Source organism: Hevea brasiliensis, chromosome 17 (assembly GCF_030052815.1).
Source record: "Hevea brasiliensis isolate MT/VB/25A 57/8 chromosome 17, ASM3005281v1, whole genome shotgun sequence".
NCBI classification, from domain to species: Eukaryota; Viridiplantae; Streptophyta; class Magnoliopsida; order Malpighiales; family Euphorbiaceae; genus Hevea; species Hevea brasiliensis.
Window position 1 is genome coordinate 6,120,187 of NC_079509.1, and position 27,576 is coordinate 6,147,762.

The window sequence follows — 27,576 nt, forward strand, 5'->3', positions numbered from 1 at the left end:
GCCCCCGAGACCCGTAGTAAACCTAACTATTTCTCAACCCAACTCTAAGGCCCATTTGGATCTAATTTCAAGAATTCAACCAGACGGAGTCCGGCCATAAAATGAACCTTTTAACGGGGAGTTTTTTACTCACTCGACCTGTAAATACAATATATAATCAATTGGAGAGCTCAGCTCACTCTCCACATACTCATAATAACATAAAGTCAAATGGGAGCTCAGCTCCCTCATCCAGTCCAACATACATGCATATAATAAGTTTACAGGTCCAACATGTCAATTTATATTACAAACCAAAATCAAATAAATATTTCTAGCACATGCAAAATTTCTAGGAGTTAACAGAATGACACAAACATTAATAAATGACCTGCGAAGAAGAAAAGCAAGTTAACCACAACAATAATCCTCATGTAGCCTGGAAAAATAATGAACAGGAGTGAGCGTTTCGACTAAAAGAATAAAATATTAATTTTAACCATAATATCTATAGCTATCTAAAACTAATGCACCCTGAAGAGTGAAATGCAATATCGTCAATATTTTCACATGATAACAGCAAAAAGGTAATTTGGAGCACTCACACACCTGATAAGGTCAACCCATAAATATATGGGAGCTGATCCCCTATACAGCCCTCTTAATCCAAACTTTGCCAGTGAAGAACTCAAGTCAGACTTTTGCTTAACAAACCAATACGGGGTCCCAGCGAAGAATTCAAGCCGTGTCTACCCCGAAGGATCAGGTCCCAGCGAAGATTTCAAGCCATGTCTACTCATCCTGTCCATATCCAACACTATACTACACGCACGCCAACGCACGCACACTGCTCCAAATCACCACAAACAACATCCATGACACTTTAACATTTATAAATGCAATGTAAAACGTGTCTAGAGTTTAATTACATAGATATATACATATAAGTGATGCATGGGCATGCTTGAACATATAATAATATCGAAATTACAATTAAAATTAATATTTTACTCACAGACTTAACCGCAGTCACTGTGACGACTGGGCGGAGGAGGAAGGCTGTCCCGGCTCACCTAACAATTTTATTATAATTATTTAATAAATTTGACTCAATACAAACTAAGAAAAAAGAACAAAGATATCCTAAGTCGTGTCGAAAATCCGACAGAGTCTCCCCTATATCTAGGACCTACCAAACCTGCAAAAGGGCTTAAAACGCACTTCTATATCCACAAACCATACACCCACAACTCAATCATATCACACAACCCCTCCTGGGCCCATCCAAATAGTCATCAATTATAATATGTAAAATTACAGTTTAATCCTTATAATCGACTCTTTTTGCAAAAACTACCCAAATAAGCTCTAAAAATTCTAAAATTTTGTCCCGCGGTCCTTAGTAATATTACTAAGCTAATGCAAAAAGAATCATAATTTTTTGAGCTACCACGAATATTTAATGGATTTTTAATCCCGTTCAAGCACTAGAAAATTACGAAAAAATAAGGTTCAGGTTTACCTATGCTGATTCCGACTCTGGGGATGCCCTCGAGACGTCTGAAAATGGTGGGGTAGCAAAAATCTCGACCCAATTTCAAGACTTTTTCGGTAGCCTATTTGTCTGACCAGAAATTCACAGACCCAGACAATTATCGAATTTTCGCGAATTGAAGATACCTACACGAAGCCCACAATACGGGGGTTAGTATATAATTTTTATGAAATTTTCTAAGCTCATTTAATGCTCGGAAAAATACTACGAAGTTTCGTGGGACTCATCGAAAAACAGTGTCGAAAAATTTTGAATTTTACATTGCCACGAAGCTCTTGACGAGTGGAGCGCTCTGGTACTCTCAGTTTTCTCGTGGGGTTCACGGTTTGCGAGAAATCTAGCCCAAAATTTGAAATGGGCTAAAAATTTTCAGATAAAAATTGGGCAAACCGCTCAATGGATTTTGGTGTTTTTTGTGTCTATAGAAAGTTCTCAAGGTGTAGATGGTGTTTGACACAAGACCCGTCCCAATCGGTGGCCGGATCGGCCAGATTTCGTCTGGGAAGCCAAAACTGAGCGATGTGCGTCGCCCCTCTTCGCGCGTTGTTTTTGGCCTCTTGGAAGGCCTGTTTGTGGCGGGGGAAGGCTAGGGCGGCGCGCCGGCAAGGTGGGGAGGGCTGGGTGGAGGCAGCGCGGCTTGGAGAGGAGAGAGGAGAGAGAAAATGAGAGAGAGGGGAAGAGAGGTCGGGAACGCACGCAGAGGAAGAAGAAGAAAGAAAAGGTCGGTCCGATTCGATCGGTCCGATTCAGTTTGGTTCAATTCGGCCGGTCTGATTCAAGATACAAAATTTTAAATTTTTACTCTACCTTGAGACTGAAAACGAGGCCCAAAAATTTCGAAAAAATTCTAGAAAACTTAGAAAAATTTGTAGAGTTCAAATATATTTTTAGTTTTGCCACTTGGTCTTTAAATTAATTTTTAAAAATTATCAAAGTTTTATATTTTCAGAAAATCGAACTCAATTTCTAAAATCTAAAAAATTTCAAATGATTTCCTAAAATTTAAATAAAATAAAATATTAATATTTACTCACAAAATAATAAATTTAAAAATTTGGGTGTTACAATGGCCATCCTAGTCAACTAAACCATCGGTCTTGGTAATATTTGTGCAAATTGATCATACATTTTTTTAATATTTTAATTATTAAAATATTATTTATTAAGTTTGAGAGAAAATTATAATTGGATATTTATTTTCTATTTGAATTAAGAAGTGCTTAATTTGATTTTTAATGTGTAATATTAATTTATATAGTTTATGACTATAGTTTTTAATTTTTTTAATATTAATTAAACTATAATTATTGTCATTTAATTTATATAATTTATAATTATAATGCTTATTTTTTAATATTAATTAATTTATAATTATTATAATAAATTTTTTATTTAAATATTTTATATATCTTACATGTCATTAATTAATGTTATAAAATTATTAAAAAAATAAAAATTAAATAAACAAATAAAAATAAATATAATATAATACCACTTGTCACCTAATCCCTCTTAAGTATTCCTGCATATTTTTCTCGTTTTTCTATCAGCTGATTGCTCTTATTTTCTTTGCTTTCTTTTCTTTTTTTCTTTTTTTCATTGTACACCTGAATGCAAGGGAAGATGAAAGGAAAGAAGAGAAAGAAGAATTGATAAAATCAATGAAGTCTCCCCTTTTAATAAACTCGTGTACTCCTCTAGTTGGCCTTTCTAGGAGCTAGATGTCGATACCATATTTTGGCCGATCCCCGGAATCAATAAACTTTGAAACCGATCCCCTGCACTGAGTCTCCCTTTGCCAGCCAATCACATTTCCGATCTCTCCTCAAAAGGAATCAAATCAATACTAAGTCCCCATATCATTTAAAGCCTCACCGATCTCTCAAACCAATTGTCAAGTCTCCTGACCAGTCAATTACATTTTCGATCTCTCTTGTCAAACGAAATTGAACCAACATTAGGCCTTCATGCCACCAGTCTTATTACCGATCTCCCTTTTAAAAGTTTGGGGATAATCGTCTGATAAAGTTAAGGTTCCAATCCGTTTAATGATGATTTCGATCTTAAGTGTTCAAATCAAGTTCCCAATTTTAATCAAGTCCCATTTGGCGTTTGCCGATCTCTTGCTTACAATGTTTTCCGACCTCTTACACTTAGGTTAATAATCACCTTTAGCTGTTGTTCTAATATGTTCAGACAATCAAGTGCTTATGCAACTTAGATACTTTCCGATCTCATCCAAGCATTGAACAAAAAAGAACTTCATTTCATTTCAAATTAAAATTTATACAAGTCATTCGGCTGGAGGATCACCCCCAGCTTGTTCTACATTTTGTTCACCCTCTCTATCACCTTCGGCCTCCTCCTCGCTATCCTCTTCGTCCTGGGGAGCCAGGTCCACCATCCAGGAGAAGTCCTCCTCGGGATAACGCTTCCTGAGCTCGGCCAAGAGATCCCCATGAGCGTTCACATAAGCACCGGCCTCCCTTGTCACTGCCTCTTCTTCTTTTGCTTTGAGCTCCTCAGTGAGGCGAGCGACTTCAGCAGCTCGGAGCGCCCGAACCTCTTCAAGAACATGAGCCTGCTCGGCCAGCTTATCCTCGTAGAATTTCATCCACCCCTCAATTTCAGATATGTAGTTTTGAGCGGACGAAAGTTGAGATCGGAGGGAAGCAGCTTCCTGACCCACCTTCTCGACCTCCTGCCTCAAGCGGTGAGCCTTCTCCTGGACAATGTGTTGGTTCACCAAACTCTCCACGCTCAGGCTCATAGTTTGGGTCAGGATATCATCGAGGTTGTTCGGGGTTAGCCTATCCCGATCCTCCCAAAGGCAGATGGAGGACCCCAAGACCTTAGCAAAGCCCGGATTCTCTCGAACCGTGCGGTTCTTCTCCAGCGAGTGGATCAAGATTTGAGCGCCACGGGAAAGGGTCCTCACAGGTGGTTGGGAAGGACCCCCTTCCGCGCTTGAAGCAACCGGAGGAGGTGGTGGTGGCTCTTCTTGACGAGGAGGGGACCGGACCACTTCTATGTCAGGGATTGGCAGTCCTGAGGGTTGAGACGAGCCTCCTTGCATTTCCTCGGGATCATGCCTGGGAGTCTGAAGGGCCTCGGCCAGCTTCATCTCCCGCACTTTTCGGGAGACCTCTCTTTTTCGCTTCCGGCTCTCCTTGGAAGCCTCGTCGCTCACCATACCTGCACAAAGAAAAGGTCAATGAGATCGCTAAGGCCCAAATATCAGAGATATAGAAATTACCGAGGCCGAGGTCAGAGAGCTGAAGCTCATGTTCTTCGCCAGTAATCAACTCCATTGTCCAATGATGCAGTTCGGCCGTCACTGCATCTAAACAAGAGAACTTCTGTCGGGCCGCCTGATCTTTCAGTTCCATCACCATTAGGCCCTCTTCTCTATTCAGGGTGATGCGCTTCGGAATTAACGGGCCCTAATGCAGCCAGCTGCGTGGGAAACCCTCAAAGCCATTCGGAATTTTGCTCCTTAGAATAAAGAAGCGATTCTTCCAATTCTTCAGGGAGGAGGGCAGATCGGTAAAAAGCCCACAATGTGGCTTCGCTTGGAAGAACCAATACTCGTCGTCCTTACGACGAGTTAGCCTATGTAGTTCGGCGAACACCTTAGCTGTAGGACTGAGTCCTTTGGCTCGGCAAAGGCCTCTGAAGGCTACTAGGATCCGCCATGAGTTCGGATGAACTTGGACTATGCACACTTGGTGAAATTTTAGAACTTCCTTGAAGAAGTCGTCGAGAGGGAACCGCAGCTCGGCTTTTAATTGCTCTTCGTATACCATGATCATATCATTCTCTTCGAAGAAGTGATCGGCTCGAAGATCGCCGTGACACTTAATGAGTTCGTATGAATCGGGCTGAATGTTATACTCTTGGCTGAACGACTGCAGGTCGGTTTCTTGAAGAATTGATGGCAGCTCGTCCATGGGGAGGTTTTCTCTCCCTGAAGAATGTGTTTGCCTCGAGGGTGCTGCTTGACTGCGGGCTGGAATAGAGGTCCTAGGAGGTTCAGGTCGCTCGCTCGGTCCGACCACTTCTACCTCATCTGATGACCACGAGATCTGAACGGAAGGGGGGCTTGCCGCTCTCTGACCCTTGGCGCCGTTCATTTTCAAAGAAAAGAGAAAATTTAAATTGAAAGAAAGATCAAAATCCTTACCGGAGTGTGATCGGTGTCGGAAAAACTTGAAAAAAACTAGAGGATTTTGGAATCGCTCGCGAAAGGCTGAAAATGACATAAGGGGACAACTGGCGGACTCATCCCCTATTTATACTAGTTTAAGCATTTAATGCTCACTGTAGACCCTTATTTTATGATGAATATGTGCATTGAGGCTGTTGGAAACCCGATGATGAAAAATTATATGACTGTAAGATGTAATTGGAGGCATGGAGCTGAATTATTAATTCCGTGGCATGATCTTGAAAAAATAAAAATAACAATAAAGTTTTGGGGAAATTAATTTAATTAAATTTAAATAAAATTTTATTTTGTTTAAATTTAATAGGAGCAGTTCTTAAATGGATCTAATTAAGTTTAATTGGGCTCTATGGGCCTAAGAAAGCCTAGTTAGGAATTTTAAATGGGACCCATTTAATTATTTTCTAAAAATTAAAATAACAAAATATCTCTCTCCTCCTTGGCCCCACCCTCTTCCTCACTCTCTATTGGTGCCTTCCATTTTTTTCTGTCTTCCTATTGGTTGAAACACCTCACCCATATCCCAGTCTTATTCGAATTCTGCAATCGTAGTTATTTAAGTCATCTAAACTTTATCACCTTAAGACTCCAAACCCTACCACACCTCTTCCTCACTCCCTATTGGTGCCTTTCATTTTTTCCTGTCTTTCTATTGGTTGAAACACCTCACCCATATCCCACTCTTATTCGAACTCTGCAATCGTAGTTGTTTAAGTCATCTAAACTTTATCATCCTAAAACTCCAAACCCTATCACACCTCTCTTCCAAACCCTATAAATACCCTACTAGAGAAGGGAAGAAGGGGATGATGGGAGGAAAGAGGAAGAGAAAATTCAGAGCTATAAGAAATTTAGAGATATTTAAGACTCTTTTTCCTTTTCTTTTTTTCTTCAAGAAGATTTTCATACAAGATTTCTGGAAGGTCAGTTTTTATTGTTTTCTTTTCAAGATCTATGCCATGCAATATTTTAATTCTATGCTCTTTGTCTTCTATTTATTTTATATGTTCATATAGATCATGTAATCATGTTTAATTTGAGGGGGATACACAACTCTGCACATGTTTAGTTTCTGTCTCTCATACTTTTATTATTTTTCTTTATTTTCTTTACTTTTTATTACAAACAAAATTGGTAAGTAGCCCTAAGGTAAGTACCAAAGAGGGCATTTGCGCGGAGCTTATATGGAGCTAAACGGGAGTAAGCCAGGGATATCATTGCCATACTAGAAGAGAAGACCCTTTTTTAAGGGTAGCTTGCCTAATGGCAACTGCATTTACCAACAAGTAAGTAGCTCTAAACTTCTCGAATAACCATTGACATGAAATTGTAGTAATAATAGAACTTTCATTTGGTAAATTAAAATTAACTTTGTTTTTAATTTAACTGACTTTTGCATGTAATTAATTTAAATAAATACTTTGTAAATTAAAATTAATCTTGTTTGTAAATTAAACTAATATTGGCATGTAAAATAAATTTAATTTAATACTTGGTAATTGTAAAATAAATTTGCATGTTAGAAATCTTTATTAGGTTGTGATTTTTTGGGACTTATATGATATTAGAATAAATTACACATGTACATAATTAACTTAGTTCAATTATCCTTAGGGTAACTTGGTGAAAATTAATTATTTAGGTTAAATAGAAACATAGGGTTATTTAAAATTGAATTTGTTTGTAAATTAAATTTCCAATAATAAATTAATTTTAGTCATCTGGTAAATATCATTTAAATAATTAGCAACCCCATAGATAGGAATTACTTGTGCATGAAAATTGTGTGTAAATAACAACCCTTTTTGTGAATTACTTGCGTGTGTAGGATTAGAATTGCATTTTTTAGGATAAAGTTTAATAAAGAAATAATAAACAAGACTTCTAGAAACATTAGTAGAGGACTGGCACTCGAATTAACGAGGTTAGACCAGGCGTAAGGGGTGCCTAACACCTTCTCCTTACGTACCCACTATCCCGAACCTAGACATTGGGCTATGGTAATGACGGTTGTGGAAACTCTGCAAGGAGTAAGTTGCCATCCATGACCCTCGGAAGAAACACTGAATATGTCCCGGTTATTACCCGGGTGGCGACTCCTGTCTATCTATGCCTTCGTGGCATAAATCCTTAGTACCGTGGTAGTGTTATGGGAAGACGGTACTTACCAGTGGTTTGATTCTGTTAGGATTGTATGAAGTGCATGTCTAGGAAATGCTGTCTAAGGAGGTGGTACTTAAGTGAGACCATTGTGACTCCACCATCTTTCCTGGGCATTACCTGGTGCATTTTATATAATTTTAATGGATGATATTTCGCCTCACGCCCCACCCCTACACTCACGGTGTCCCAAGCGGCACATCGGTTAGCGGGATTCGCCAGCTTTTTCTGACATGTCTCACGAATATTCCAGAAATTCCATAATAAGGAAAGATCGGCTAGTTAGAGATCGGTGAATTAAGGCGAATGTTTGGAAGTGCGGATCGGTTAAGGGCTGTTCAGTTAGGAACCAGATCGGATAAACACATCAGAGATCAAAAAATAATCAATGCAATAATAATAAAATGATAGTTGTCAAAATAAAATTTTATTTCCGAAAAGTCGGATTACATCATTTGGGCGATCTCTAGATATCGGATTACATTAAAGATCTGATTACATCACAGGGGCGATCTTTAGAGATAGGTGGAACATCCTACCTAATAAAGGCCTATGTCAAAGCCTAGTCTCGTGGCTGAATCAAAAGATTTGTCTAGCCATAGACAGCAGATAGACGTACAGCTCAGATGGGGTGATTATGACTCTCATGAGGATGGAGAGTCATCTCCGCTGTCATCGACCAGAATTGAGCTGTAGTCGGGACGCCCAATGTGGTGAGGAGCCAAATGAACTTCAAGGGGCAGTCACCGATGTTAAGAGGAATATTAGCAGTCTTCTCGCCAGAAATCAGTTCGCCGATTATATCGGTCGAACGATTCGAGATCGACACGATCGAGGTCCTCGATCCAGGTCGACAAATTAGTCCGGTTCTCTCATTGTCATCAAATGAGGTTATCATAATTCTCTGATCACCGGGATCGTAAATTTTCAGTCGAGGAATAAAGAGGAAAATTGAAAAAAGATCAAAAGCAACTATCATGGCCGGGATTATTGCCGGAGCAGTTAGAATAGGAAAAGTGAGAAAGAGGAGAAAATCATATGCGGAGGGGTTTCCCGTTGAAGGTATATATATAGAGAAAGTCTGAGCATTTATTGCAAGCAGAAAACGAAGCGGATGCCTCGGAAATCGAAGGAATAAATGCTTTGACTGAATCGGACCGGTTAAAGGAGAAGACCGGAGTAGGAGAGGTCGGAAGAGGGGAGCCCGGCATGAGAGATCGGAAAAGGATCGTGTTAGAAAGATCGAAAGGGAGGGGAGGTCGGAAAACAAAGAGAAGAAGACAACTTCCGCTAACTGTCGTCATAATCAGAGCCGAGGTAGTTAAAGAGTTACAGACGAAATCTCCACCGCACGCCTCAGAATCGCCCACATTACTGACAGGTGCCAGAGTATGTCATGACAGTGCTGTACATCCCAATCTCCACCGTTGATCTTACTTGTAAGGACAAGTCCAGAGCCCTTGGATCAAAGAACAAGACGACAAGACCGGCGCTCTTTATTCTCAGCCTTCGGATCGCCCTTGACAAGAAAATTCTGAGCCATCAGATTAGAAAGGAGAAAGGACAAATATGCAGAAAAGGATCTCGGTCGTTCGTTTTGATTCTTTTTAATTCCCAACTATCAGATCGTGTCCTTTAAAATCCAAACCTTCCATTTCCCTCAAAGGGAATCTTGACCCTTCATTGGGAGCAATACCTGCATGAAAACTGTTGATGAGGAGGACGAAGAAAAGGGTGGTGATTATAGTGGAAAGGCTCTGAAAATTAATTCAGTTTTGCTACTCTGCTATTTTTAAGCTGAAAAAACTTTAGAAACCAGTTTTCTAAAGTATTTTCTTTGAAGAAGTATTGAATACTGAAACTCTCCATTTTCAGTTCGTTCATTACTTTGTGATACCCTCTCTTAGTTTCAGTTCTACCTTCATTTTCATTTTCATTTTTCAAGCTCAACCTCATTCAAACTCGGTTGTTGTCATCTCGGTTTGACTGTATTTTAACTTGGTACTCTTCATTCCAAGGCGAACATTAGTCCCCAGGCTAGCAGCGCACGGCTCTACTATATTTTGTGACTCCATAGTTAGTTCAATAGGTTCAACTTCCTACAGGTGAGTGTTTGAACCGTTGCCTTATCCAGTGTTCGTCTTTATTTTCTTTTTACACTCGTAATTTTCGTCAAAGTTTGTTTTATGTTAGAAGGTCCCACGTGGGTGGTTTATTCTCGAGTTTATCTTTGATATCAGTTCATGTTATTTATTTGTTCTTGGTCTTTTATTATCTCTTAATGTAGGTGTTCTATTTACGGGTAACGTACAGGTAGTTTGATAAAACATTGGTAACAGTGTCTTAACATAAGAGTTTTTTTAAATAAACGTTCGGATAATAAATCAGAGAGTTATGAAGTTGAACCACTAGACTAGCTCGAGAATATGACTGGGTAAAGGTGGGGGAGGTCGGAGTAAAATTGAGTTTCGGAATAGCAAATGAAATAGAGCAAATGTTGCCTGCCGAAAGGTATTGGTAAGGCGATCACATAGGAGGTCGGTAAAATTCAGTCTAGTATCCCCTATCTAGTCACGAGGTACCAATGAGTTAAAAGAGGCCTTATTCAGGTTCCCGGCATCTTTGAATGCCAGAACCCTTAGTCTTAGGCTCTTATGATGTGTAGATGTAATCAGATTTCAAGAGGTCGGAAAAGTCCTTATCTAACTCTCATTCAAGTAAAAGAGATCGGATGAGAGTTCTTATCCGATTCTTAATCTAAAAAATTTTAATAAATATCTAAAAGAGATCGGAGGAGAGTTCTTATCCGATTCTAAATCCAAAAAAAAAACTTTAATAAATATCTAAAAGAGATCGGAGGAGAGTTCTTATCCGATTCTCAATAAAAAAAAAAACTTTAATAAATATCTAAAAGAGATCGGAGGAGAGTTCTTATCCGATTCTCAACCAAAATTTTAATAAATATTTAAAAGAGATCGGAGGAGAGTTCTTATCCGATTCTCAATCCAAAAATTCTAATAAATATTTAAAAGAGATCGGAGGAGAGTTCTTATCCGATTCTCAATAAAAAATTCTCATAAATATCTAAAAGAGATCGGAGGAGAGTTCTTATCCGATCTCCAATCGAAATTTTAATCTAAAAAAAGATCGGAGGAGAGTTCTTATCCGATTCTTAAATCGAATATGCAAAATAACCCCTTAAACAAAACTGATACGCAACAGCAACTCACTAAGGGTCGTCTCATTTATTTATGTATCTGGGTAACCCGAATTAGTGAAAAATCAAATATTCTCTTTTACCAAAAGGATTAACATCTCCGTTCGAACCTCCTAACTATCGATTTTAATTTATAAAGAACTTAAAGTTAAATCTGCTCACCCTCATTAAGGGACGAGGTGGGGTGCCTAACACCTTCCCCACCCGTTTACGGACCCCAAACCTAGAATCTTTGTTTTTTGAAGTGGTTTCATTTTAATTTATTTTCACAAATGGTTTTCTTTAATTTCCCTCAAAATTAAAGTGGCGACTCCTCACTCTTTCCCACTTCGGTGAGTGTTCGTCCAGGCGACCGCAAAACACCTTGCGACACTAGACATTTGCTTTTTAGTGTTAATATTGCAGGGCATAATATTCTGTTTCAGAGAGAAAATGTACTCTATCCTAACGTTAACTTAAAGGTGAAGGTTTATCTAAATCTTATATATAACATAAATGTGTATAACACACTTTCTTTAAGTCGCTTATATAAAGTGTGAAGTTTGTATACAAATAAAGAAAAATAAATTAAATCTAACTCCACTCAAAAACTAACTAAATTTGAGAAAGTTTGCCTAAGTCCCTTTAAGAGGCAATCTAAAACTTCTAAATAAACCTTTAGTCCAAAGCATGCCCATGGTACTTGCAAATAGTCTTTTGCATTTTTCTTTTGGAAAAATAATATATATATGTGAACAATGCAACTACATTTAGGTTCCAGTTTTCTCTGAGGCACCAGTGCTTGGTGCATTCTGGTCTTGCCATGATGCCTGCCATTGCTTGTCATACAAAGTTGCTTCATCAGCCAGCTTTCTCAGGTTGTCAAAATCTTCGGTTCGCCTGAGGAGTAATATGCTAATGACTGTCACAAAAAGTCCTGCTTTGCATAACAAGTTTCCAGTCTGGCTAACCATATCAAGCCCTGTCAATGCATCCACAATACATGACATGAAGAATCCCACCATTGCAGCTCTACCTGTGGAATTGACACAAGTGTGAATTGTGAGATACATATGGTTCTGGAGATCAAGTTGCAAGAATAAGAAGTGAAAAAGGTGTTTTCAGTCTTCAAACCATTGATTAGCTCTGCCTCCGGCAGATATGACCTTTTGAGCCATGCCCACCAAGGTATTACAGAGCTCCTAAACAGCACCGGTTCTTCATTTGTAGATGCTTCTGGGTAAAATTCAAGAAATTTTCTCCTCTTTGCTTCTGCAAGGCCAATAGATGGTATAGTAACAGACTATGGAATGGATTGACTATTGAAAATAGCTTTCGTGCTTGACATACGCTGTACAAGCATTTGAATCATTCAAACAGATTAAGATCGATAACAATCTCTTTGTCATTGAACAAAAAAGTTTAGAAGTTATGTATCATCTCATCTGAAATTTAACTTCCTAGACTAGAGAGCCCGTTGCCTTATCTACCCGCATAAACAAAGAAAAGAGAAATATTTTAATTGAAGCAAAATTGTCCCTTCTGAAATCATGCATATACAGAAAAACACTAGTTGCTTGCAGTTGCACATATGATTAGGCCATAACTTACATTTTCCATGAACTACAAGGTAACTCACTCACCTGCTTCAATCAGACCATCCCAATCCATCTTGCCATCCTTCACAAACATGAATATCCCAGTTCCCCTTCTTCCAGCGGTCATCAACAAATTTTGGAGCAGATGATTCTGTTTCTGAGCCATAATCTGATTTATCACTAGCATTCTTTGATTCATCAGCGTGGAAAGGAGACTTCTCCTGCTGTTCAGCTACTCTTAAACCCTTCTTTTGGTCTTCAACATTGAGCGCAGAAGACACGTGGGTCACCTGTTTTGACCCCAAAGAGCGTGCAGGTCTGGTTTGAGGCTGTGGTTTCTTGGTGATACGATGTGAGCTGCAAGCGCTTTGCAGCGAGGCAGAAATGGCAATGCAAGCCATGGATGTTAAAGAAGACCCATATCTCTAGTTGTTTGTTGTCTCTGCGGGTGATAATGGGTGGATAGCAGCAGGAAAGACACCCATACTTTGTAATAAATAATATTATCTTGGCTCACCCCTCCTCCTTTTGTCTCTGAAAATTATGGGTAAGTTATTTTATCTGCATCAGCTTCTTGGTACCTTTATCTTGTCTTTCAAAGAAATGGAAAATTTGTGACAGGGAATGCTACAAAACATTGCCACCAAGGAACGCAAGTTGCCCCCTTATTAAAGTAAGCATTTCAATTAGGCATGGTAACTTTGGGATTCAGGCACTGAACTTTCATAGAATTGGAACAGATCCATATAATTAGCCCAAGAAAAATAGTTATTTTTTTAAATTAATTCCTTGTAATTTCCTTTTTATTATCTTATTGGAGTGAAACTCATATGTTTACTAAGTATTATTTTTGTCATAATGGTTTTCTAGTAAAAACACAATTTATTAAAAGAAGTTCTTATGAATCAAAAATCAAAAAGCAAGCTAGCCAAATTGGCTCCAAATTTATAGGTAAGCAAAAAATAATCGAGGCAAGAAGCTGAGACTAGTTAAACATTTGGGAATGCAGTAATAACAAAATGGTCAAATGATAACTGTTGTTTAAAGTTAAAACTGTTGCCAAAAAGATCAAACTATCAAAATGTTTCAGTTTATTTCAAATGGCTTGTCAATGTGAATCGTAACAGAAAATATCCATTTCAACATCAAAATCTAACAGCAGGAATTAATTTTCTAGACATTGTTGATAGGAATATCATTTTAAAAAAACAAAAATAAAAAGTTGGGATTCTAAGAGGGGAAAAGAAAAATAGCTGAAGGGATCAACAGCTTTGAAGTTGGCTCCTTCAGCTGTAGGCAGGGATACATTCGAGGATGAAAAGGTAAACAAAGGAGGAATTTGGAGCCTAAAACAAAATCGATTTATGCTTCCCATCCCCTTAACAGAGTAGCACGTGCAACTCGGTTTACCCCCAGGGTAAAGGCACCCATCCGAAGATTGCAATCATGAGTCTTGCACATGTTCTTGATGTTATGAAAGGCACGAGTCATGTACCTTCGAAGCTCATTGTTCACCTGTTCTTCTTCCCACATGAATCCTTGAATATTCTGCGAATTTGGAAAAAGTTTCAAGCATGCTACAATATGCTTTATAGGCTTTACCGTTAGAAGTTTGAATAAGCAGATTACAGTTTACCAATTTTCATGAAATAATATGGTTTCATTCAGCAGGAATGCACTTCAAACTTTGTACTAAATATATCAGCAATACCAAGAAGAGAACAGCATTTTTTTTTTTTAATGTGTTACCTGAACCCACTCAAAATAGCTGACAGTCACACCTCCAGCGTTGGCATATATGTCAGGAAGTATTATGACTCCTTTCTTAGATAGAATCTGCAATATCAAAGTCTCACAAATCAGAACAACATATATATTCCCCCATCTTTTTGTAGACAGAAAAAGCAGGAAGTGCAATTTTACCTCATCTGCCTCAGGATCAGTTGGATGGTTTGCTGCCTCTACAATGAACTTGGCCTTCACATCAGCAGCATTTTCCCTTCAAAGGACAACCACAGGGAGTTGGGAAATTTAGTTGAGATTCATCAAATTAGAAAATAAAAGCATCTCCATGGTTTTTCCTTTATTTTTCGGCCACGTACAGATTTCAAAAGCTCAAATAATGTCTAACCAGCGCTACACTCTTGACATTCAGATGAAACTATTTCCCAGTAGAAACAAGTTCCATCGAGTTTTCATGTGTCTTATTAATTAAAGAAAAAAATCTCAAGAAATACAATAAGTTTATGGCTAATATAACCGTGATTGTATTGGAAATTGGAAATTGGAGAAGACATGCAAGACATGCAATGTTTTACTAGAAACTGAAAAGCAAGGGACAAGTTGCTTGGAAAAGGGCCAAACCTGTTCAGAACTCCACCTAAAGCACATGGGATGAGGACATCACATTCATGTAGCAACAATTCACTGGGATCCATAGAGTCTCCACCATGGAAATTTCTCAAACTGCCAGTAGCTTCTTTATGCCTAAGTAATTCCGGTATGTCTAGCCCTTTTGGGTTCTTGACCGCACCAGTGATGTCACTCACTGCTATAACCTTTCCACCTCTCTCATGTATGAGCCTTGCTGCCCAGGACCCAACGTTCCCAAAACCCTAAAAGAAGTTAATAAGTAATTATCAATAAAATAACAATCAAAGAGTGAATGTAATTTAATTGACAATCAAATTCAGAAATGAAATTTAGTTTCAAGGTTACCTGAACAGCAAATGTCAAACCCCCAATGGATTTCCCATATTCAGCAAGCAAAGCTTCAGCAGCATAAACAACTCCACGGCCAGTTGCAGCCTCTCTACCCAGTGATCCACCAAGATCCTAATACAACAAATTATATATGAGAGAGAGAAGATAGGTATTTTCCTATTCATCTCTTAGATAACTTTTTCAAATTTTAGAAAAAAAAAAACCTTTGAAAAAGCAGGATTTAAACATTTAATACTTACTATGGGCTTCCCTGTTACAACAGCTGGAGAGTGACCATGAAATTTTGAGTATTCATCCAATATCCATGCCATGGTCTGTTTACATATTTAGCCCCATAATTAGGATCATATCTATCTTATCAAAATTGGACCAAAACAAAACGAAAATCAACAAAACTAATGACCTGTGAATTAGTGCCCATATCAGGTGCTGGAACATCTGTATGAATGCCGATGAGATCATGGATCTTCTGAGTGAAGACACGGGTGAGTCGTTCTAACTCACTCAAACTTAACTCCCTTGGGGTGCATCCAATCCCTCCTTTTGCCCCACCATATGGTATGTCTGCTACAGCAGTCTTCCAGGTCATTAGTTGAGCCAGCGCATTTACTTCATCAGGGTCAACCTTTAAGGAAAAAAAATTATTAAGAAAGAAAATCAATTCTAAATTATAAAATCATAAAATAATCTAGAAAAGAAGAAACAAGAAAAATTTCAAACCGTATTTTCTCCAGGGAGGATCGAAGAAAAGATGTTTCAAATGAAATCATTTTGCAAAATTTTTGGACAAGAAAAAATGTTCTGGAAAAGGATGGGTTGGCTTTGGAACATATGATTATGAATTCTTGGGTAGGTAAATTGAGGTTATTTTCAGATATGTAAGGAGAGATTAGTTCAGAGTTTAAAAGAGATGCATGTGTGATAAATTTTACACATAAGGGTGAAAAACTAATTCCTAAATCATAACATTTGGCAGGCACTGTTCATTCTTCCTCATAGCTTTAGAAGGATCAAAAGAATTAACAAGAATGAAATAATTAACGTTTCTTATCGAGCATCTTAAAAAGCCTAAATGAAATCAGATAAGGCCTAAAACACAAGAAAGACAAACGAATTTTTCAACGGTAGCAGAAATAACTGTGATCACAGACCTCAGGATGGTATCTGATTCCTCCCTTCATAGGACCACGAGCATTATCATGTTGCACCCTGAATCCAACGTACGACACCAGAGTACCATCGTCCTTGGGAATTGTGCATTCCACCTGATCAAAAGCCACGAGAAGATCAAAAAAGTCTCTTTCCTATGAAAATCTCAAAGCAAAAAGAAGTACTAAAACATAATAAGACATAAACCAAATCCAAGACTAAGCTTTTCTATACCTTGATCTCTCTAAATGGGATCAAGAGACTCTTTTCAACTTTAGAGTCTAACCCAAGAATTCGTGCTGCGTGGCGAAAATTGCGGTTTGTAGCTGCTAAAGCATTCATGGTTACCTAAAGAAACTTGAAACAGAGAGAACCCAGAAAAGCAAAACTACGACAAAATCCACTCGTAATAGAATCCAAGTGAGTATAATGGATCAGTAGGCAGACGGGAAGGAACAAGAAAGATAAATGAGAGAAGTGAGTAGGGAGAGGGGCATATATAGGGAAGGTAGAGACTAGAGAGGTAAATTACTGGTTTATTGCCACTGAATTGTCTGGATAAACACGAATCTAGAGAGAGAGAATTAGAGACGCAGAAGCAGATAGAAGAGGAGGTAAGCTCTTCCTCTGGCTGCTTAATTACTGATTAGGAGAAAGCAAATGAGGGGATGCGATGGAATTTTTTTTGTTTTTTTTTTTTGGGAAGCTTTCTTTGATTCGGTAAAAGCTGAAAACCACTTCTCTAACTGTCAAATTACTATAATATCCTTGTCATTAAACCCTCCATCGTCTTAATTTTTCTTTTTGTGATAATTATTTATATTTATTTTCCAAAATATATATTGAAGGGCAAAAAAAAAATCCGAATTCTACATGGAAATGGGATCTGTCATCCTAAGAAAATCAGTTTCCACAATGGCGTCCACGTTTTAGGAAAATCTGGACCGTCCGCCTGGCTTAACATCACTCACGCACATGACCCTTGGATCTTCAACCTCTTTCCATTACTTAGGTAAAACTGCTTGGCCAATCACTTTGACCCACGTGGTAATAAGTTGTTTCACCAGAACTTTTTGCCTTTTTTCCAGCAGGTAAAGTGAAAAGTTAGTTGAGTCGGAGGTCGACGCGATAAGACGTCAGCAATGAGGCTGAAACGTTTTTATCGCGGCGTCCTTGACGACGTCGTGGAGGCATATTTTACAGGACTAAATTTTAGATATGAGTTGGCACTTGGCAGAGCTTCGACTTGCCACGCCATGATGCATTCTTATCTCTACCCCGAGTACAAATTTTGACGTGAAAGAGATGTCTAAGACGGATCATTAGCTATATTTAAGGAATAATTAATTCAAGCTGTGACTGCCCTTGTGCAATGATATGAAGCCGTACATGCATTCAAGTTTCAATGAAAGCTATTGTTATAGAATTTGAAAGGATAGAGAACAAAAAATAAAGAATGTTGCAATACAAGGAAAGAGGGGATTTTGACATAGCCAACAGACCAATATTAATCAAATTAAATAGATATACGCATCTTTTATATAATAGTATACTTGACTATTTATACTTGTAGGAGAAACGTAAATTGCTTGATGAAACACACATATTAGGTAAAATTATAATATTCCAACCTCTCTCTTTCACCCTTAAGATGCTAGCTGATCTATTTTGCATGCTAAGACCTTTCTTAAGATTAGGAACATCCCGCAATTATGAAGGAAATCAAGAGTATCAGTGGCACCTGATGACAAGAAGTTGATCAATTGATGACCAATGATCTGCGAGTGGATCACAACCGCTCAATATTAGCTATATATAAAAAAATTTGACTACATTGAACCACTTCACATTTCTGTTTGTGAAACAAAGTAGAATGCTAAACTTATCCTATGTGAGGCTTATAGAAAACAAATAAAAGAGTAGTTGTAATTACAAGTTCATCATGTTGCACTCTGCAGAATGGAAGCAACAATTGCTTGCGTAGTGTGCAATACTGATTTGCTAATGCCATTGCTCTACTAAAATAGAACATTTCTAGCATGTGAATGCATGAAATTCATGAATAAACTTATCAAAATTTCTATCCTTTTTGGAAACAAGCATGAAACATGGATTCCCTGCCCAACTGAATGCTACTTTACAGGAGGGTTTTACATCCAATAACGCACAAGAACATACACTGAAACTTTTCATCAGCCTAGCCCTCCCCAAAATGTAGTGTAATGAATAAATTGCTAACCCATTAAATGCAAAACTCATTTCCATGATTTTACCAGCTTGGGCTAAGATTTAAACATTTCAGGAAAATTTTGAACTTCCAGGAGTTATGAATTGTTACTCGTGTACGCAACTTGCATCTCTTCAATTGGCCAACAACAAAAATGAAGGTCAATATCTTAATCTGCGCCACAGTCATCTATATTAGCCAATTTACATGGTTAACCAACTAATTTTAAATACTTGGGAGAGCTTCCAGAATGATCCCTTCATTTAACATGTTACAACGTTACTGGTTCAGATATTTTGTTGAATTTTCCATTTTTTCCCTAAGTAAGAATCAACAAGATCCTGCACCTTTCATAAGCTGAACTCTAAGCGACAAAAGCTGATATATGCTGCATTATTGCATCTATGAGATCCAATTGGATACAAATTACAAAGATGCGACAAAAGGCAAGACCAAAAAATTATCATTCACAGACCGGGAACAGAACTTAAAACAAAAGGTCTTAAAATGTCTATTGCATAAATGTAAAAAAGAAGCGTTGGGTTTATACAATTAGAATCATGCCATGCATACATATAGATTTTCCAACTAGCAAATTCTTTGATGAATTCTCTAGCATTCTTACAAGTAAAGTCTTACTTGTTGGAATATAAAGATTTTCAGCCTTCTAGAAAGTTATCCATGAATAAGTTCTCCAACACATCCATTGCAGAGGATTTGAAAAAGACAAAGTTACCATAGTTACACCCGCTGCAGTGAGATACCAGCAATTTTTTTTTTTTTTTAAAAAAAAAAGGGTAGATATTGTAGATTGGTCCTTGACCCATCTAAAACTTCAGAGCTGATTATTTTGAATGGCTAAATCATTCACACATTATGAGCCTTATAAAACAAATTAATATGTATAACTACCGCAACAGATATATTTGCTCCACTGCAGTCAAAGAAGCTGAAAGTTCAGGTTAAACTTCTTTCCTGCAACAATGAAGCAACGTATGTATAAAAATGCTTGTAGTTTAAGGTCTTTTATGATAGACAAAAGTGAAGAGGCATCCAATCAGTATACTTGCTCAACTATTAAATCAGACAACAGATAAGTTACATACTTCCTTTTTCTTCGATCAATTCCAGTGTTCCTCATGTCATTTTTTGTGAGAGAAGATCCAGAAGGCATGCCATATGGCATGGGAGAAAGTGCTGAGGCAGGAGCAGCAGGCATGACAATGTTTGTTGGAGGCACAGGTGGTGCTGGCTGCATGGGAGGTGGAGGTGGAGCAGGAGCAGGGGGTGCAGGAGCAGGTTCAGGAAGTGGCCTTGGTAAAATGTGCTTCAATCGGTTGTTTCTATAGTTTTTCCAGAAAAAGAATTGCTGCCTATGTGCCAACTCCTAAAAGATCCAGGTGTTAACAAGTAAACCCAAAATTAACAATGAACAAACACAAATTGAGTTTATGTTGATGTTGATGCTAAATAAAAACAAGCATTTTTTTTTTTGTCCCTCCTGGATCACGAAGAGATTAAAATTTAATCCTCTAGCCAGTCACCTTAACATGGAAACATAAATACCAAAAAAGTCATCCTAGCAAACACCAATTATCCGTGCCAGGCTATCACTGACTCAAAATGCAACAGAAACATCTAATGGCAACTTTCACTAATATGCTTGGTGAAGAGCTATGTAGCACGGAAACGCGGACACGAGGAAACATGGAAACAGATATGGGGAAACAACATTTTCAAAAATATAAAAAATGGAAACGTAGGAGAACGCATAAATATAAAAAATATAGGAGTATCTATATATAAATATCATGAAAGATATCCAAAAATAAATAAAGTCAAAATCAACATTCAAATTCAACCATATCAAAAAGAAAAAAAAAATACATGTTTACAAGTTTCATACTTCATATTCATTAAAAAAAAAAACAAAAAATACAACACATTCAAATGTAAAAAGGGAAAAGATAATGAAATTTATGACATACTCATTAAAGCACATGACAATAGAATTGAATAAATAATTATAGAAATTATTACAAAAATATTAAATATATAACCATAGATAAAACAAATTGAATTAAACAAATTATATATAAAAATATTAAACATATAACTATAGATAAAAACAATAGAAATGAAGATTACACATTGTTCCTCCCCCCCCCCCCCCTCCCCCAAAAAAAAAAAAGGTTACATATCACAGCCTATGGTAGCATGCATGCTAAATCACAGTAAAATTACACCCAAATCTGGCTCAGCCAAACAAAACCCACAAAAGCCAACCATTCATTAAGAATTTAACCCTCAGAACCACCAAAACCAATCAAAGGCAGAGCATGGGAAAGGAAAACTAAAGGGTTATAGTACACACACTTGCGCCTTACATCGCCGTCGCCGCCATCGCCACTAGGTAAGCCCTCTTCCTCATGATTCTCAGATCAGGCGTGACTCTATTGCTTTTTTAACCTAGCTTTTTTTTTTTTTTAAAAGAAACGTGTTTCCTATGCCGGAAACGCGTGTCCAACTTCTGAAAATTGCAGAAACAGCCCCAAAACATTTCCCAGCAGTGTCCCGCTGTTTCCGTGTCGAAATCGTCTCCGACACGGGGAAATGCCACCCTTGCTGTTCCCATGCATCACAAGTGAAGAAAATGGAACCATCATATGACTCCTCAAAAGCAAGTAAGATGGACCAAGTTTGCAGTACTTAGAATGCCAATCAATTAAGTGAATAAACCAGGAAATGTTGAGCAAGACACTACAACTGAAAAATTAAGAAAAAAAGAACGCACTAAATAATATCAGCAGTGATCCTTTTAAATACCTTCTAAAACAGATCTGCATAAGTTGTACAAGCTTATATACCGGAAAAACTAAAATTCTCTTAAAAGATAAGATAGATTTAAACATCAATAAGGTGTTAGCAAAGAAACATAAGAATGTAACCTTGTTCCCAGGATGCGCCATTGCATTGCGGAAGTTTGCATTTTGGAGCAGTTCAAGAAAAAATAGGCAATGAGGATACCTGGAATCATACTACATGATAAGTATTGTTAAAAAATAAAAATAAAAATCACATCATTTTAGTTCATTAGAAAAACTGTGCTTGATGTAATAATCTGAAAGTCAAAGTCCCAGACTCCTAAGAGATTAGCTCACATTATAAACTTTATGTACTCAGGTCGTTGCCAGTACTGAAGGTATTTCAAGTACCCAATAAATGCTTCATCTTCAAAATAGCGATTCTGAGCCAAATCTACATTTAAAAGTTCCAAGAACCCAATATCAGGACAAAATGCACAAAAATTTGAGCACTAGTCAGGAATTTGAAACCTGAACAATAAAAGAGCAACTGCAAAGGCACCCAAAAACACATGCGTTCATGCTCCTCTGCACCGTAATATTTGATTCTAACACTGATGTAGCAAGAAATCAACACATATATGCATGCCACACACATATTACTATTCCCTCAGATATAAAATATTTAGTCCTCCAAGCAAAAAAAAAAATCCCTGCAAACACAACCGAAATACTCCAAAAAGCAGTTTGCTTTGAGTTTTGAAAGATGCATAACTTAATTAAGTCACTTAAAATTTGTTACTTGTGGGAATTGGAAAGAAAAAGCTCAAGCAAATGCAGGCAATTTTATATGAACTTACAATGGATATAAGTGGGATTAGCTAGACATTGGACAAATTCCAACTCAAGCAAAAACCGTTGTCGCCCATCATCTGGATCCTTGTATATGCTCTTTGGCCTAAAAATAATTCTCCCCAATTCAAAGAAGAAAACGAGCAAAAAAGAGAGAAAAACAAGGGAAAAGGAAAGCCAATAAATGAAATTTGTACGGAACACAATCAGGAGAAATAAACCCCTGACAATGAAATAGCTCAAAAGCTCTGTTGACTAGGGTAAGGCAACTAAAACAAGTTATATAAGCTGAAATTAAATCTAGAGAAAGAAACGAAGGCTTACGACGATGGAGTGTCGGGAGTCTCATCGGTTTCTTTAGAAGAAGAAGAAGAAGAAGCCATTTAGCCCTTCGTCTAGGAACAAAGGAAGTGAGAAGTACAGTTAGAAATCACCTTAGTTGCGGTTCCCGGAAAATCTAATCAGAGGGCGAGAGACACCACAGTCAAGAGCAGCGCGATTACAAGCACGCTGCTTAGGATTTGCTGCTTTATGGCCTTATTTGCACACAAACTTACTCAGCCTCGTCTATTTTAATCAATTACAGGTTTTTCTTTAATAAAAAATTATCTGATACAGCGAGAAAAATTAGATAGTGTTAATTATTTTTTGATTTTATTAAATATAACAAAATTTTTTTATAATAAATAATTAAATATTTTATCAATTATTAATATGTTTTTATAAAAATAAATAATTTCATTATTTTTTTAAGTGTTATTCACAACCTAAATAGAATAAATAAAAATGAATTGAAGTAGTATATTAATTTTTCTGATGCTTTATCATTATAATGATTTATTATTTAGTGATGATGGTGTCTGAAAAATTGTGGTAATGATGATAACAGTTAGTTGGATGAAGGCAATGGTGATGATTAGGATGGTAGTTATTAATTTTTTTTTAATCTAATTTTCACATCATAAAATCATTTTTTTTTTAAAAACGATTTTGAGAGTATATTCAATCATATATATTATCCATGTTAATAAAAAATAAATATGCTTTGAATTTATGTAATATCTACTATTGAATTTCAATTATGTGCTAATAATATGTCCACCGGTCCCAATAAAAACCGTATCTTTGGTTAAGGATTTTTATTACCGTCTCAGCATTTGAAAAAACAATAAAACGACTTGATTAACGATGGCATCTGTTGAAATCATCCCTTTCGGGTAAAATACTCTTTCCGAACCAAAGAAAGCCGAAATGCAAAACTCTTCCTAACCAAGTAACCTTTAACTTGAAATCAAAGCTACAAATTGACAAAGGCTCACAAACTGACTGTAGCATAACCAGCATGCCACTGTGATTCCTGAACTACAAAGGCATCCCGTGGTCAATCATGAATGCCCCAAAGTTTCGACTTAACCTCACTGAGAAACCTTATATCCTAGATCATGAATTCGTAAATACACTAAAAGGAATAAAAAAAAAAAAAAGTTTCCACAACATTTGCACATTTGGCGCCCCCTTTAGCCCCTGTAAAGCAAGTAAATGCAAGATTTGTTTGTTGCACAATAATCCAGCACTCCTGCAAGTGCTATTAATTTGAGAAAAATCAGACCGGCCCTCCCCATGCATATAATGATTAAAAAGTCTTTCTGTCCCTTCATATACCCACAACATTAAAACGAGCATCCCAATCCATGAACCAATGATCTTCTCAAATTGGTGGCTACTGCTCATTAATATGGTCTGTAACGCATTGGTCGCCTGAACCTTGGAACCCTTCTGCACATGAGAATAAATTAACTTGAACAATTATGCAGAAAACATAAACGGATCACCACTTTTAAACTATAGATATGACCAGTCAAATTGTGTAGTTGATAAACAAACTGCTTGAACCAAAGAAAACCAATATCATGTGATCGAAAATAATCAATAGCAGAAAGATGGATTAGGATGAAATTCCAAATATCATGGGGAAAACACAAAAATACAGAAGAATACACCAGACAAGGTTTAAAAACATTTCCATGCATAACTGCTTGCAAAGGATGTTAGGCTGATGTTTCCCTAGAGGTCTATTGCAGCCGAATGAAATATGGAAAAATTCTTCTAATCCAACCACAACTCACAAAATGTCCTAACTAATCAGTCAATGTTGGGACTTATAAACTAGGGCTTCTCCTAATGTAAAGACTTGCCATGAGCAATCAAGGCCATTTCAAACGCACATGAAGAATAAAAAAGGAAAACACGTAAGCATTCATTAAAAAAAATGAAATATCCCAAAACAAACTAATAATTTTTTTTTATCCATTTTCAGATGCCAGTAAGGACCATACTTACCTAATTCACTGCAACCCCTTCGAACCACGAACTGGTACTTGCATACCAGAACGAGATACTCCGGCATTCCAAAATGCTTGGGCAGGGGTCCCGCATGTTCCATGGCAGCAACAACAAGAAATAGGCAACAGCGAGCAAAATGGAAAAGAAAGAAGCACAGGCAGCAGCTATGCAAAAGGAGAAAGAAAGAAAAAGGGGCAAATGAAAGGACACAGGCTCAGGACTCCGATGGAATGCGTTATGACTTTATGGGCGTACCGCATACCGTGAATCGAGATTCAAGAGTACCGCATATTAGGTAACTATGGTAAGGTCACAATTCAATACAACAACCCAAGTTCCAGTATACTGTTTATAAAATCTTATCTTCACAATTAAATGCATTTTAAATATATATTCTCTTATGGGAGGAAAAGTTTAAATCACATCTTTATCAAAAACTTAAAACACTAAAAGAAAAGTTCAACTATCAAACTACAAAATCTAGTATCTAGTCGCCCATCTATATGAAAGGAAACATACGTAGACTTCATTAAATAGCAAAGAAATGGAAGACATCAAGTGTTCACATATTTTCTTCATTGTCCCAGTGACTAAAAGGGGTAAAGGTATTTAAACACCTACCCATAACCATAAGGGGGATAGAAGGGGGGAGCAGGCATGAATGGCCTTCGGGATCTGAACCCATAAGGGTTGGGGCGCCTTCCTCGATATTGCTTCATTCCAGGAATGTTGGTTCTCTTAGCAGAGACCTAAGGATAAACCAGACTCACCATTATTATCATAGAAGCAAATTCACAGAGCAACTAACAGCAAAGACACAAGTTAAAATACCTTTAACTGACGGCCATGCAGCTCTGATTCATTTAACAAAAGAGCATTTTGAACAGCATCAGTCTCAACAAATTCAACATAAGCAAATCCTTTGGGTTGACCAAACTTGTCAGTCAAAATTGTCACTCTGTTCACTGTTCCACAGGATTGAAAATGCTGCTGCACTTCTTCAGGAGTACAGGTATAGTCTACCTGGAGTAAATATCACACTTGTTGAAACATCAGAATATGTAAAAAAGAATACAACTAATTCCAAACCAAAGCAACCCAAAACAAATAGAATATGCAGCAAACAAACTAATAGTTCCTGCCAATGTATTTCCCTTCTTAATTCATCACTTAAGATCAATAATTGATGAATTTTGTGGCAACAAGGCATAGGCAATTGAGAGACAGGGAGATTTGGCCAGAAACGAAAACACAAAGCAGCATTAGTTGAGCAGCTGAACTGATATGTTGAAATTCATGAGGATAAATTCAATTTCAGAATAGATAGATATCATCAATAAAATGGTTCTTGCAAATATCAGTAAAGCCCACATATTATTAACAACTATAAAGAACAATCATTATATCTACACAGCAAAGACAGAACTCATCAAAATAATTTTAAAATAATGCTGAGAGAAAAGGATAGTTAACCCTCACATTACCAACATAAATAGAGCGGGAATCCACCTCCTCCTTTTCAGCCTGAGTCGCAGAAGCACTTGAGGAATCTTTAAACAAGTCAAAAAGGGGAAAAAGAAAGTGATAATAAGACTAACTGTGAAATAAAGCTTTGCATCGTGCAGAACTAAAATTTCAAAACAAACAAGAAGAGGTAATGTGAATTACATGCCAAAACTTAGGCAAGTTAACAATTACACCAAAATTTACAAAAAATAATGGATATATGGAGACAGAAGATGACAATTTTATCAGAAATAGAAACTAGCAATGGAAGCATTAATAGTACAGCCCTAAATGAGCTTGTTTGCTTACTATGGACCTGCTAGTAGTCTTTTATTAGTTACACAAAAGTAAAAATTCAAAAATTGTCCAATTTCAATCCATTATCAGCTTAAATTAACCAACTGATACCTTCACACACTTATCTAAAACCGAATGCCTGTGACCATATCTCAGTTTATTTCCAGCAAGATAAAATTTGACCTAGAGATCCACGCATAACTAAAATAAAAGAACCTACTAGCTCAATCAAATTAAACAGTAAGAGTTTAATACACAAGCAAATATATAGAGAGAGATGCCTTGGACAGCTCCCATCTCCTTCTCAACTTTAGCCTGCATTTCGCGGAGAGCGCCAGCTTCTTCTTCGATCTCCTTCAGTCTCTTCTTCATGTCCTCCAAATCCTAATCCATCAAAACGAAAAATTAAAAAAAAAAAAAAGGAAATGTGAACAAAATCAGATAAACAAGACTACAACCCTAGAGAAAGAAAGACCTTGGAGTTAGGGCCGTGGTCCTCATCTTCTTCAGGCCTCGAAGACATGTCGATATCGGCGTCTATCTCTCCCTCGTCAGGGATTTCACTTCCATAAACGTCATGCTCTTGCTCTTCGTGTTGATCCATCTCTCTCCACCACTCCTACGTCTACCTTGGGAAATTAGGTTCGAGTGCTAACAGCTAAGGGTTTGAGGTTTTCAATTTGGGAAAAAAACCTTTTAGCCTGGCTAGGGATCGGGAGGACGGTGTGTGCGCTTGTGTAAATTGCAATGTCCTGGGATGGATTCGGCGGATGGGGGAGAAGGGTTAAGTTGTAATTTTACTAATTTCAGAGGCGTAATTTTGGTTCTCTGCTCTTTAAGTTTAGGCCCCCTAACTTTTCCAAATGCTGAGAGTGAGACCCGGTCATACACAAAGCAGGCTTGGGCCTGGTTAGTCTAGGTTGGATTTAGCTTATTCGGAGCTCAACGGCTCTAATTTTTT

At 37.4% G+C, this 27,576-nt stretch overlaps 3 protein-coding genes and 1 pseudogene across 6 annotated transcripts; all 4 read right to left on the bottom strand.

Annotated features, from left to right (window-relative positions):
• Positions 1-11,646: 11,646 nt before the first annotated feature.
• On the bottom strand, positions 11,647-13,637 carry LOC110635220 (light-harvesting complex-like protein 3 isotype 1, chloroplastic; annotated as a pseudogene).
• Positions 13,638-13,787: 150 nt separating this feature from the next.
• On the bottom strand, positions 13,788-17,287 carry LOC110635224 (glutamate dehydrogenase 2). Its single transcript, XM_021784470.2, has 9 exons — positions 16,821-17,287; positions 16,589-16,702; positions 15,841-16,062; positions 15,677-15,751; positions 15,432-15,548; positions 15,078-15,328; positions 14,637-14,712; positions 14,463-14,549; positions 13,788-14,261 (listed from the first exon to the last, which is right to left on the bottom strand). The coding sequence occupies exons 1-9, from the start codon at positions 16,926-16,928 to the stop codon at positions 14,076-14,078; spliced, it is 1,236 nt and encodes a 411-aa protein (XP_021640162.2). The 5' UTR covers positions 16,929-17,287; the 3' UTR covers positions 13,788-14,075.
• A 2,013-nt stretch (positions 17,288-19,300) lies between these two features.
• Positions 19,301-23,047, bottom strand: LOC110635238 (mediator of RNA polymerase II transcription subunit 31). Its single transcript, XM_021784486.2, has 6 exons — positions 22,794-23,047; positions 22,478-22,575; positions 21,975-22,071; positions 21,762-21,840; positions 19,920-20,200; positions 19,301-19,788 (listed from the first exon to the last, which is right to left on the bottom strand). Exons 1-6 carry the CDS (start codon positions 22,850-22,852, stop codon positions 19,776-19,778), a joined length of 627 nt encoding a protein of 208 aa, XP_021640178.2. The 5' UTR covers positions 22,853-23,047; the 3' UTR covers positions 19,301-19,775.
• A 674-nt stretch (positions 23,048-23,721) lies between these two features.
• LOC110635198 (polyadenylate-binding protein 1) lies at positions 23,722-27,449 on the bottom strand. 4 transcript variants are annotated; one of them, XM_021784443.2, is made up of 7 exons: positions 27,091-27,449; positions 26,871-26,999; positions 26,297-26,362; positions 25,644-25,835; positions 25,434-25,561; positions 24,810-24,976; positions 23,722-24,245 (listed from the first exon to the last, which is right to left on the bottom strand). In XM_021784443.2, the coding sequence occupies exons 1-7, from the start codon at positions 27,217-27,219 to the stop codon at positions 24,190-24,192; spliced, it is 867 nt and encodes a 288-aa protein (XP_021640135.1). In that variant the 5' UTR covers positions 27,220-27,449; the 3' UTR covers positions 23,722-24,189. The 4 variants fall into 4 exon arrangements, with proteins under 4 accessions (XP_021640135.1, XP_021640136.1, XP_021640138.1 ...); XM_021784444.2 differs by having other exon boundaries at positions 26,292-26,362; positions 26,897-26,999; positions 27,091-27,441; XM_021784446.2 differs by lacking the exon at positions 24,810-24,976 and having other exon boundaries at positions 26,292-26,362; positions 26,897-26,999; positions 27,091-27,441.
• Between the last annotated feature and the right edge of the window lie 127 nt (positions 27,450-27,576).